The 13,027-nt window shown below is 36.8% G+C and overlaps 1 protein-coding gene across 2 annotated transcripts in view; it reads right to left on the bottom strand.

Annotated features, from left to right (window-relative positions):
* Positions 1–5,131: 5,131 nt before the first annotated feature.
* The window catches only part of LOC138355470 (uncharacterized), a 550,270-nt gene continuing 542,374 nt past the window's right edge, over positions 5,132–13,027 (bottom strand). For both annotated transcript variants that reach the window (XM_069310584.1, XM_069310583.1), the window contains 3 exons: positions 11,921–12,375; positions 8,333–8,535; positions 5,132–7,227 (listed from right to left, as the gene is read on the bottom strand). In XM_069310584.1, coding sequence (XP_069166685.1) covers positions 6,570–7,227; positions 8,333–8,535; positions 11,921–12,375 — 1,316 coding nt within the window. In that variant the 3' untranslated portion in view covers positions 5,132–6,569. The remainder of the gene's footprint in view (positions 7,228–8,332; positions 8,536–11,920; positions 12,376–13,027) is intronic.

A 13,027-nucleotide genomic window follows, 5' to 3' on the forward strand; every position in this document is an offset into this window, starting at 1 on the left:
CAGTTATTGCGAGAAATAAAGGCAGCATCCATTTGCAAAAGGCCAGGGGAGGCTATATACAGCCTAGGTTACATCTACAAAAATGGCCAAACCCACAAGCCTGCTAACCCTCTACGTCCCTTAGACATAGTGAAGACGACAAAACTCGGTGGTATCATAGCATGTTTAGACGTTTGAATCCCTACTTACCACCATCCCTGAATAGACACCACTATCACCTTAGAATTAGAATCTATCATGACAATTCAACTCCTTATCTAGAGTTTGCCTTATGTAATCTCTTGGAGATTTGCGCCAAAAGTGACCCCATTCTCAATCTTTTTTTGGAAGACGTAAGATAGCAGGTATTCGCAGATAGCCATGAAGTCCACTAGAAGTCCTCTTTGCAAATTTATGTATGGGAACACTAGATAGCATCTTCAAAATCACAGCAGAACCTCATCAATTATATATTTATTTGTATGAAAATCTACTTAAAACTCAGTTCCTAACCCATGAACTAGGCATCAATGGTACACTCCTTTTCCTCCATGTCTACATAAGAACCAAAGTCAACACTTTAACCACAGAAGGCTATACTAAACCCAACAACATTGGAAGGTGTAGCCTTGGCTCAGTGAATGCCCAGATTGATATGAGACTAGTGTGTTAAGCAGGCGAAGAGTCACAATAACGTGGCTAAAGTATGTTGACCAGACCACACACTAGAAGGTGAAGGGACTACGACATTTCGGTCCGTCCTGGACCATTCTCAAGTCGATGAGAATGGTCCAGGTCAAGGAGAATGGTCATCGACTTGAGAATGGTCCAGGACGGACCGAAACGTCATCTTCCCTTCACCTTCTAGTGTGTGGTCTGGTCAACCACTAGTGTGGTTGACATATACACACGCAGAATCGTTACACATTGTTCAGACTGGCATAACATACATAAAGAATTGTACAAAAGCCTTCAAGTATTAATAAACAACTGATACACCATTAGAGAAGTCAACACCCATATCAGAAGATATTTATGAAAATGGTACAACACAGAACAACACAAATAAACAACCCTTCTCATAAAACTGTTACAAAGCCACTATGTGCTCACAATATGAAACAGAAGAAAGAATTAAAATACAATTTTAAATGGAGTGACACTAACTGCCCCCAGACCAAAGATTAGATTTCATTATTTACTACCAAACAAAAAGGAATGTTGATATAATACTCAAGAACAGCCCCCCAATGAACAGTACAACCCTCTCCAAAAAATGGAAAGTGGAATACCAATTTACAGTATACAGAAACTGAAGAATGTCGCTTTCAATCTAACGATACTGGTATGACCACCACAATGCTTTCGAGAAGCATTGCTACCTACAATGCTACATAGCATTGACCTGCCACATGCAAGCTGCTGCCCCTAGAAACCATATGCAAAGGGAGCAAAACACGATACTGGCACGGAACATGTTCGTAGATAATATAAAAATCCTGGAATCTAAAACAGACTAAAGAAGATTGAAAATCCTGGAAGCATCAGAAAAATAGATCCACTTTAAATATACAGAATAATCACTTAGCTTTCACGCCAAAACACAGAACCAGATCTCACCCAGGTCTTTACGCCATCCAGAGTTTGACTTAATGCCTTAACCAATGAACAAATCTTAAATTGAAATTGCAATCAAAATTGAATTCTGGTTGCAATTCTTTTAACCATGTTGTAGAACAGTCGATTAAGGCAGCGTTTGGTATGTTCTCGGACGTAGGTTCGTCCGATATATATATATATATATATATATATATATATATATATATATATATATATATATATATATATATATATATATATATATGTCGTACCTAGTAGCCAGAACACACTTCTCTGCCTACTATGCAAGGCCTGATTTGCCTAATAAGCCAAGTTTTCCTGAATTAATATATTTTCTCTAATTTTTTTCTTATGAAATGATAAAGCTACCCATTTCATTATGTATGAGGTAAATTTTTTTTAATTGGAGTTAAAATTAACGTAGATATATGACCGAACCTAACCAACCCTACCTAACCTAACCTAACCTATCTTTAAAGGTTAGGTTAGGTTAGGTAGCCGAAAAAGTTAGGTTAGGTTAGGTTAGGTAGGTTAGGTAGTCGAAAAACAATTAATTCATGAAAACTTGGCTTATTAGGCAAATTTGGCCTTGCATAGTAGGCTGAGAAGTGCGTTCTGGCTACTAGGTACGACATATATATATATATATAGCTAGCTTCGTAAGGGACAATAGGTCTTAAGAAGTTTCCTTTAGCAAATATTCCTAAATTTTAAATACAGTAACATATAACCAGAGTCGAAGTTCCCCAATACAAAAGCTAATTAAATTCAGTAAGCGTCAGGCTTTTGTTCCTCTCACGGCGTCTTGGGATTACAAAGCGAGGCGATGTTGTGTTGCATCTATGTCTTTGTTTCCATGTATATCTCTATTACGTTTTATTGTATATCTTCACTACAAATCGTAGTGTATCTCCAGTATATTTCCATGTATATCTTTATCACGTTTCGACGTACATTTCCATATATATATATATATATATATATATATATATATATATATATATATATATATATATATATATATATATATATATATATATATATATATATATATATATTGGTGTAAACTGGCAGCAGGTTTTCTTTCAAACATGTTTCATTGAATATGACCGCATATTCTGTATTTAAATTTCATTATTTACTACCATTAGGAGATGCTTCGTATGGGCCAATAAGCCTTCTGCAGCCCCTATGTTTATCCTTTATGTATCCCCCCGTGTTTTCACCTTCATTGTATTTTCACCTGACCTAATGCGGGTATAAAATCAACTAGTATTGTAAGATCTGTTCACTTGAGAATGAACCATGGAGGTTCGAAACGTCGTGCAAATTATACAAATAAGTGTAATACACTCTATAGTAAATCACTTCTTTTCTTCACCTTAAAAGTACGAAAATGAGTTTTGGAGAACTTCTATTTCAATTAAGCCCTGATGCTAAGAAAATAGTTAGAGGGATAGAAGCCCTAAACCAGAAAATAATAAATACAGAATATGCGGTCATATTCAATGAAACATATATATATATATATATATATATATATATATATATATATATATATATATATATATATATATATATATATATATATATATATATATATATATATATATCATATGTAAATTTCAAATATGTTTATACATATATCTTTACTAAGTTCTTATAAATATTATCGATGTTTCCATGTTTTTCTCCAATACGTTTCCATGTATGTCTATAATATTATAATATTTTCCTTATTCAGTATATCTTGAATATGTTTCCTTGTAGTTTTAGAATAAGTTATTATTATATCTCTCTTTAATTCTTTATTCATGTATATCAACAGATATTGTAATCATATTTATTGCCATTTGTTCTTTATATATATTTATTACTGTAAACATGTATATCTCCCATTACTGCAAGCATATAAATTCCCCAATTCTATATCTATGTATACTTTCAGTTTCTTTATACGATGATGTTTAAGTCACATTTAAATTGATTAAAGCTTGTATTCATTTTGCATATATCCCAAGTTACATATAAAAAAGATTAAATCATCAAAATATTCTGACAACTCAAGGTGACTAACAACAATGGATGAATGACAACTATTTATGTATGACAACTGTTGATAAATACAATACATTTTTTCATCAAACAACGTTTGCTATCAGCTAAGATAAGAATCGAAATGTAGTGTCATCAATCCTTTTAATTCACTAATTCAGAAAGCGTTTTTCTGTTAGTTTTCTCTCATATTGTTTTTTCATCTTTATATATATATATATATATATATATATATATATATATATATATATATATATATATATATATATATATATATATATAAGAGAATTACAGGAAAGCAGTAAAAATCAAAGGAGAAGAAAAGCAGCTGCAACGTCGTAACATATACATGGATATACACTGAATATATACACTGTTATATATACACTGAGAGCATGTTCTTGTCCAGGACCAAAGTATTCTTGCTGGTTGGTGAGTAAACTCTTATATAGTTGTATATATACCATTAATGTATGGGTATATTTGTATATATATGTATGGGTATATATACCCACCCAGATGTTGCTAGACTTTAAGGTCAACACCAGAGCAATCAGTACACATAGCATCTGGGAAACTTGGCCGCCCACTGGGAAAAGGGTGCTAGGAACATTTTGAAAGAATTGGGTTCTAGGCTCATTGACACAACCAGAGACCAAAAAGCTGCCAGTTTCCTATTTCAGCGCCTCATAGTGGCGATCCAGAGGAGGAAACTCCTGTGGTGTCCTCGGATCCTGTCCGGAAACCCAGAAGCTCCAAGAGATTCACAACCTTTTGCCTTTCATTGTAGTCACCAAATTGTAACTTGTAATTTTTATGAATATCAAATACAGCAAACAGAAAACAATAAAAAAGAAGGGGGGGGGGGGGGAGATAGGACAAAAGAACATAGACACTCCATTGGTGGCTTTGGGATACCTAAAAATCCTTTCTAATGGGGCTGTGGAACTTTTCTCTGTACATTTGCATACAATGTCAACCTTATATAGGTTTTGGTTTTAGTTTTAATTGGGCAATATATATATATATATATATATATATATATATATATATATATATATATATATATATATATATATATATATATATATATATATATATATATATATATGAATAAAATATACGTGTTGGTTGATCAGGAAGCTGTAGTGAAGGTCTGCTGTTAATGACAGGCCATAAGCCAAACAGCAAGCTATTACTCACAGGAAGAATTGGCCAAGGGGGAGGTGAAGCCGTCATGAAGATAGAGGTTGAAGCATGAAAGAAACAGTAGGTAGAGGCAGGTATTGAGCCTCGCAGCATCAAAACAGTGAGATGAACCAGCGATACATAAGCCACTCAGCATATAGGAAAAGCTGTTATCATCTTATTATGTCTCATCCTTGTAAGTGGAGATGTTATTATAAGAGAGAGAGAGGATCGTATGGGTTATCTTGTGGTTATCTTGATCTTGGGACAGGGTAATAACAATCCAATATTGCAACTAAACTTTATTTTCTTGTTTTGGTAAGTACAATACATTAATGATACATCTAATAAATTAAAACAGATAAACTCTCTACCAGATTTTTGTTGTTAAAACAAACAATATGTCTATAATTTCGTTGCAAACAAATACCTTAAAGAAATATTGAGTGATTATGCAGAAATTTTTAAAAACATTATTTCTCGTTAATAAAATATTTTATCAACATTTAATAATTAACAACAATCATGTACATAGAGCTTACACCTCACTCGCTCACTCATATACAAACAGTAACATGTCTTAATATAGGATATAATAGCGCAATCATGAACAAAACTATAAAATATCATTTATAGGTATAATTGTTATAAGTACGAGAGAAACAGAAAGGGAGAGGGGGGGGGAGAAAAAGAGGGAGAGAAAAAGAAAAAGGGAGGGAGAAAGGGAGATAAGGGGAAAGGGAGAGAGAGGGAGAGAGAGAGAGAGAGAGAGAGAGAGAGAGAGAGAGAGAGAGAGAGAGAGAGAGAGAGAGAGAGAGAGACAGACAGAGAGAGAGAGACAGAGAGAGAAAGTGGATAGAAAAACAGAGAGAGAGAGAGAGAGAGAGAGAGAGAGAGAGAGAGAGGGTGGGGTGGGGGGGTGGAAGGAAACCAACAATCAGGAGAAAGCGCCAAGCCATCGTGACTATATAGCACTTGGAAGGGGTCAGGATAAGGATATGGGATGGGACGGGGGGAAGGGATGATGCCCAACCACTTGGACGGTCGGGGATTGAACGCCGACCTGCATGACGCCAGACCGTCGCTTTACCGTCAAGTCCAAGTGGTTTGGAGGGGGGGGGGGCGCGAAGGGAGAAAGAGAGAAGGAGAGAGACAGAGAAAGTATTTGCAAGGGCTAATTAAAAATTTGAAGATACATAGATCTTATTACCTAGAATGGTTTTGCTGAGTGTTCTTCAACATTAGCTAAATAACTCGTCGATAATCTCAAAGTTAAACACCTTTGACCCCACAGAGAAAGCAGATATTTAAGCTAGTTAAGTGAAAAAAAAAATAGAAAGAAATATCTTAAAAATAAATTTAATTTATGATTATTCTAATTATAGGTGTTATTCTTCAAAACCTTAAAAAGAACCCTGATTTATTTTTTAATTTTTTTACTAATTTTTGGACAGAAGAACCAATTATAAGATGGTTCCATAATGCCAAAATAAATGCAATCAACTCACAATTAGTTATTTTTCCTTTTATATGAGTTTCAGTTCTACATTTTGACTACAGTGTTTCATAAATTAGTTTCAGCATTGCATAAACATTCTCACGGATATATTCTAAAAATTCTATCAATATCAAATTTCGATTGTGTAAGAAGTATTATCCAAAAGAACACATTACTGTACACAAACATTTTTACTGAATATCTGAATTCGAATTTCCTGTATTTGGACTTAAACAGATAACGTAGATCTCTCACTGGAGAGGTCAGGAAAGCGGATGTTAGTCGTTTTGTCAGGCCAAACCCAGGCATGAGGCGATGCCCTTCGCTCCTTCTTCAGACCCAAGGGCTTCTTGAAGAACAAGGCGAAAGATTTAAACTTTGAAAGTTCCGGTTTACGTGCTAGCGTAGATTTGTCGAGCTTGAAGGTCGTCGCGGTCTCCAGGGAACTTGATCTTGGTCGAAGATCTGCTTTGGGAAGCGAAATCTTGACCGGGAAAATGACAGAAGAGTCAGCGGATGTCAGCAGCCCTCCGAGCTGTGGGGGATTTACTGCATTGATCGGATTTTGATCTGCACTCGGATTAAGACTTTCAATTTGCTTCGAGAGGATAAATGGATCACTGGATGATGACAGAACGGTGTTATCGTTTGCTATCTGCTTCTGCCTTTGAAAGATTGAAGGATTGAAGGCCTTGTTGCTTACATGTGTGGATTCTTTCTGCAGTGCTTCAAGAACCTTGAAGATATTCGTTCCTTCAACACTGCCAACTCTCAGCAAGGGTAAGTCGCCCTGAATATTTTTGTGAGTAGATACTGGAGTGGCACTTGAAATTGAAGGTGTGTTGGGTAGGCGCTGATGCTTAGCCTCCGACAGGAGACGACTGCTTCTGGAACAGAAATTGTTGTTAGTGGAATTGAAGTTCATATATATATATATATATATATATATATATATATATATATATATATATATATATATATATATATATATATATATATATATATGTGTGTGTGTGTGTGTGTGTCATTAGAGTATTGATAGTACTTTTAGAGACTGATAGGCCTTAATAAACCTCGAGAATTTGGTAGGTCTTAATAATCTTCCAGAAATTGGTAGGCCAAAAGGCCATCACCAAGCCAAACTAGTCTCTAGAGGTTTAGTTTGTTGCCTGCAACGTAGTAAGCGACGTAGAGAGAATGTCCAGATTTTTAAAACAGGGAGAAAAATAAGGTTTCTTGGGAGGTTCATTTGGACCATTTACACATGTGCTTCAGTAATGAGGAGAACACACGTAAGATATCGGTTATTTCTTACGGAATGTGAAATTATTATTGTGTCCAAGACCATTCTGACGATCAATTGCATGCTGCTGTTGGACAAGGTTATCACCAGTCAAGCCTGACGCTAGGTCGGGCTTGGGGAACTGAAGAATTTCCGTATTAGCTTAAAAACGCTATATATATATATCCTATTCTCTCTTTTTTTGTATTCCTATCAAATTGAAGCACATCAAAACACTTGGTTATTTCATATTTTGTTAAAATCTTAAATGATAATTTTTTTTACATTACCCAATCGTGTATGTTAATTAGATTTGTTAAATACAACTTGTATAAAATTTACCAAAAAAATAAACAATCTCTATATGCACTTCAAGTGGCTCAATGCAAGAGGAATATCTACACCGAGAGGTGTACCCTGCTTACGTACACTGTACACTTATGTACACTGAAAGTTTACTTTAGCCCCTCGTCCATGACCAAGACTGAGGTATGGTTGCTTGTATGCTGCTCTGTAAGCTGTTGTGGTGGGCTTAACAACCCTTCAGAGGTCGATGGTCTTAAGCCCTCACCACCAAACTAAACCAATATTACCACTTGTAACACAACCGTATCACCATCTACATCAGTGTGGCATTGAACTCTGATTCATGAACTCTGATTCACTCTGATTTGAGTGAACCCTTGTTCACTCTGATTCTGATTCTTTACCTGATTCTGGTGTCATCCACGTCGACTACTTTCTGCGGGAATGTCACTGATCGTCCCGACGATTGCTGTTTGAACGACCGCACTCCAACAGGCGATGGAAAGGTGATTTGACCTCTCGTTACCCCGTCTCTGAAGGAGGCGGAGGCCTGGAGCGGAACCTCGGAGATGCTTGGAGATAAGACGACAGCTTCCTTGCTATTGATCTGCAGAGAAAACATCATTAGAATCACATTGAATCAGAGATTGAAAATTACCCACTTTTGCCTTGACAGTGTTTTTGTTCTGAGCCCTCATGGCCTAAGTAAAATTTCTTTGAGCTTTGCATTAGAGATTGTAAATGCATGACTTCAACATGAAGCCTTTGGAGCGTGGAATCACAGCATGACAGGCTTATATGATGCTGTGTTACGAAGCTGCAAAATGCTTATACGGACAGTTTTGTTTCATATAAAGGTTAACGTTGGAGACTGTCAAGGGTGTAACTATGCAAACATTTGCCACTCGTGGCTGGATCATCCCTAAAACTGCAAATAGTTGAATATGAATGTTTTATGCTGTTGACAGTAAATGTATGTAAACATACTGGGGTCTCTATGTTACGCATGCAAGGAGAATACAGACCCCCCCAGGCATTCTTTGCAACTATGTATGTCTGTGTATATGTGGGTATGTATATATATAAGTTACACATACATATTCCTAAATTTATGTGAACGATTTTCTTTGGACCTAAAGGTGCTTACCGAATCGGACCAAAATTATAGTAAAGATAATGAAAAATACATAATAAATTAAATAATGTGGAAATGAATGAAGTTAAGGCGAAAATCAAGCGTAGATAATGTCATAAAGATATATTTCAGTGATCAATTAAATTTTCAGATCTTGGATTGTTGTGCTGAGAGATCAATGAATAATTCAGGTATATTATTATCATGTTCATGTATTAATTAATGATTGAACAGCTTACATAGATAATAATACTTCTTCACAATCTTCTAACTGGAGTGTTAGAAAATATATATATATATATATATATATATATATATATATATATATATATATATATATATATATATATATATATATATATATTGGAAATTCAATATAAAATTAAATTTGGACGTACGTCTGGGGTTTAATTTTAGTTTAGTTTTAAATGGCGAAGTGAGGTTTAATTCCCCTATTCTCTCCTCGAAGCTCATACCTCTCAGCTCGGGTACTAGTCTGGTGGCAAACCTTTGAACCTTTTCCAGTTTAGTCTTATGCTTGACTAAATATGGACTCCATGCTGGAGCTGCATACTCCAGGATTGGCTTGACATATGTGATATACAAAATTCTGAATGATTTCTTACATAAGTTTCTGAATGCCGTTCTTATGTTGGCCAGCCTGGCATATGCCGCTGATGTTATCCTCTTGATATGGGCTGTAGGGGACAGGTCTGGCGTGATATCAACCCCCAAGTCTTTTTCTCTCTCTGACTCTTGAAGAATTTCATCTCCCAGATGATACCTTGTATCTGGCTTCCTGCTCACTACACCTATCTTCATTACATTTCATTTGCTTGGGTTAAACTCTAACAACTATTTGTTCGACCATTCCTTCAGCTTATCCATGGTTTCTTGAAACCTCCAGCAGTCCTCCTCTGTCTTAATCCTTCTCATAATTTTGGCATCGTCAGCAAACATGAAGAGAAATGAATCTATACCCTCTGGGAGATCATTTACATATATCAGAAACAAGATAGGACCGAGCACAGAGCCCTGTAGGAATCCACTGGTGACTTCACGCCAATCTGAGGTCTCACCCCTCACCGTAACTCTCTGCTTCCTATTGTTTAGGTACTCCCTTATCCACTGGAGCACCTTACCAGCTACACCTGCCTGTCTCTCCAGCTTATGTACCAGCCTCTTATGCGGTACTGTATCAAAGGCTTTCCGACAATCCAAGAATATGCAGTCCACCCATCCTTCTCTTTCTTTCTTAATATTTGTCACCTGATCGTAGAATTTGTAATTCAATTCCATTTTAGTGTGTGTGTGTGTGTGTGTGTGTGTGTGTGTGTGTGTGTGTGTGTGTGTGTGTGTGTTGTGTGTGTGTGTGTATACTCACCTATTTGTACTCACCTATTTGTGCTTGCGGGGGTTGTGCTTTGGCTCTTTGGTCCCACCTCTCAACTGTCAATCAACTGGTGTACAGATTCCTGAGCTTACTGGGCTCTATCATATCTACATTTGAATCAGTGTATGGAGTCAGCCTCCACCACATCATTCCACCTGTTAACTACTCTGACACTGAAAAAGTTCTTTCTAACGTCCCTGTGGCTCATTTGGGTACTCGGTTTCCACCTGTGCCCCCTTGTTCGCGTTCCACCAGTGTTAAACAGTTAATCTTTATCTACCCTGTCAATTCCCCTGAGGATTTTGTAGGTAGTAATCATGTCTCCCCTTCCTCTTCTGTCTTCCAGTGTCGTGAGCTGCATTTCCCGCAGCCTTTTCTCGTAACTCATGCCTCTTAGTTCTGGGACTAGTTTAGTGGCATACCTCTGAACTTTTTCAAGCTTCGCCTTGTGCTTGACAAGGTTCGGGCTCCATGCTGGGGCCGCATACTCCAGGATTGGTCTTACATATGTGGTATACAAGGTTCTGAATGATTCCATACACAGGTTCTTGAAGGCTGTTCTGATGTTAGCCTGATGTTAGCCTAGGCTGTTAGTGTGTGTGTGTGTGTGTGTGTGTGTGTGTGTGTGTGTGTGTGTGTGTGTGTGTGTGTGTGCGTGTGTGTGTGTGTGTGTGTGTGAGTGTGTGTGTGTTTGTGTGTGTGTGCGTGTGTGTGTCTAGATGTGCTTGCAGGGGCGAGCTGAGTGAGGAAATTTAATTATTCCTTGATTCCTTGATATTTCTTGATTCCTTTAGTTAAGAAGCTTTAAATCGAAGTAAATCTATTTCTTGGACTATAAAATGCTCTTTAGTTATGTATAATTTCTTTGCATGGTACCATTTTTTTTTTAAATATCATGAAGTATTATTTATCATTATATCATTAACTTATTTCCTGATCTTCACTCATCTTTAGATTGAATATGTAAACGATTCTCTAAGAAATAAAATATTAATGCTAAATTAAATAGTGCTTTTGTCATATAAAATATTTATCGCATTTTTTAAACATATGTCCTGACAAAAAAATGCACTTTCGTCACTGATTGTCATTAATTATTAAATAAATTAACTTTTTCGAAGAGTTTTAATGTTTTTCTTTTCTTATAATAATACACAATAGTTTTTTCCGATCTTGTGAAAATGCTGGAAGTCGAATATTAATCTGCAACTCGGTGAAAATTGTCATTTTATTTACATGAACTAAAACTATATTATTGAAAGAAAAGGGACACGAATTTCATGTTTTCATCTCCTTATCGTTTCTGATCTTAAGTTAAAAAAGTTTAGTAGGCCTGAATTCAATGCAAGACTTTTTGTTTAGTTTCGAAATGAAACGTAAGACCTATATATATATTATATTTATTTAGTGAATTAAGACGTAAGATATAAACATTGGATAACGTAACATAGTGTACGAACTTACCCTGGATTGTCTCAAGGGAGATGGTGTCCCCCGCCCAAGTTCAGAGACCTTCATGGTCTTGCTGAAGCCGAAGCCGGAGCCGGAGATCTGAAGGCCTGCGCTCAGATCTTGTGCCAGATCATCTCTCAACACCGAAGACACCGGAGGAGGGTGTTCGAGACCGTCTAAGGAGTCACTATACCCTGGAGTCTCCAGAGGCAATGTTGAGATATCGATAGCCAGCGGACGGAAGCTGAGAGGTTCCTGTAGAGGCAGGTCTCTGGCTACACTGAAGGAGGAAGACCTCAGAGCTGCAGGTATCGTGTGTAGGGAGGATGCGGATGGGGCTAGGCTGGAAGACCTTCCAGCAGGAGCTGTACGAGCCAATGGAGGGAGCGAGGAAGGGCGGTTGGATGGATCAACCTGTCGTTCAGATCGCTGGTCGGCCCACACCCAACGCTCGCCTGAAGCTACGCCTGCTGGCCGACCCACAACCAGGCAAGAGAACGGGGGGAAAAAAATATGTTAAAAAAATTAAAAAACACAGCAAAACGTGAGTTAAAACTAAATCTCCATGCCCAGTGGTAAATAAAAATGATTGGTATGAATAAAAATATTATGATAGGTGAACAAAATGCGGGAAATTATTGCAGGATATGAAGCTAAAAGCCCCCAAAACTGAATTAATAAACCTTAAAAGTGTGGTGGAAATTTTTATGAAGTACATTCAAAGAGTTTACGGCAAAGCATTAACGAGCCGTTATTCAAGTTCAAACAACAAATCAAAACTTAAAATAACAAGCCAAAATCAATTACCAAATGTGTGATGTGCGAAAATATGCAATAATAGGGGGAACTAGAACATGCATTTTATTTTTATATTGCTTCGTTGCAAATTGCAGTGTTTTTATTCATTACAGTTTATGGCTTGAATGTAAACTCAGGAAATATGAAAAACGCCAAAGAGATATTATTCGCCTGTGAGCTGTACACAGGAAAATGTTCATGATGAGTATACAGCAAACTTAGATTAGTTCTAACACCAGACTCGTCCCGGAACTGAGAGGTATAAGCTACGAGGAAAGGCTAAGCCCGCCAAACACACACCGAAACTACGACGTTGGTACA

This window comes from Procambarus clarkii, chromosome 67 (genome assembly GCF_040958095.1).
Source record: "Procambarus clarkii isolate CNS0578487 chromosome 67, FALCON_Pclarkii_2.0, whole genome shotgun sequence".
In the NCBI taxonomy this organism is placed as follows: Eukaryota; Metazoa; Arthropoda; class Malacostraca; order Decapoda; family Cambaridae; genus Procambarus; species Procambarus clarkii.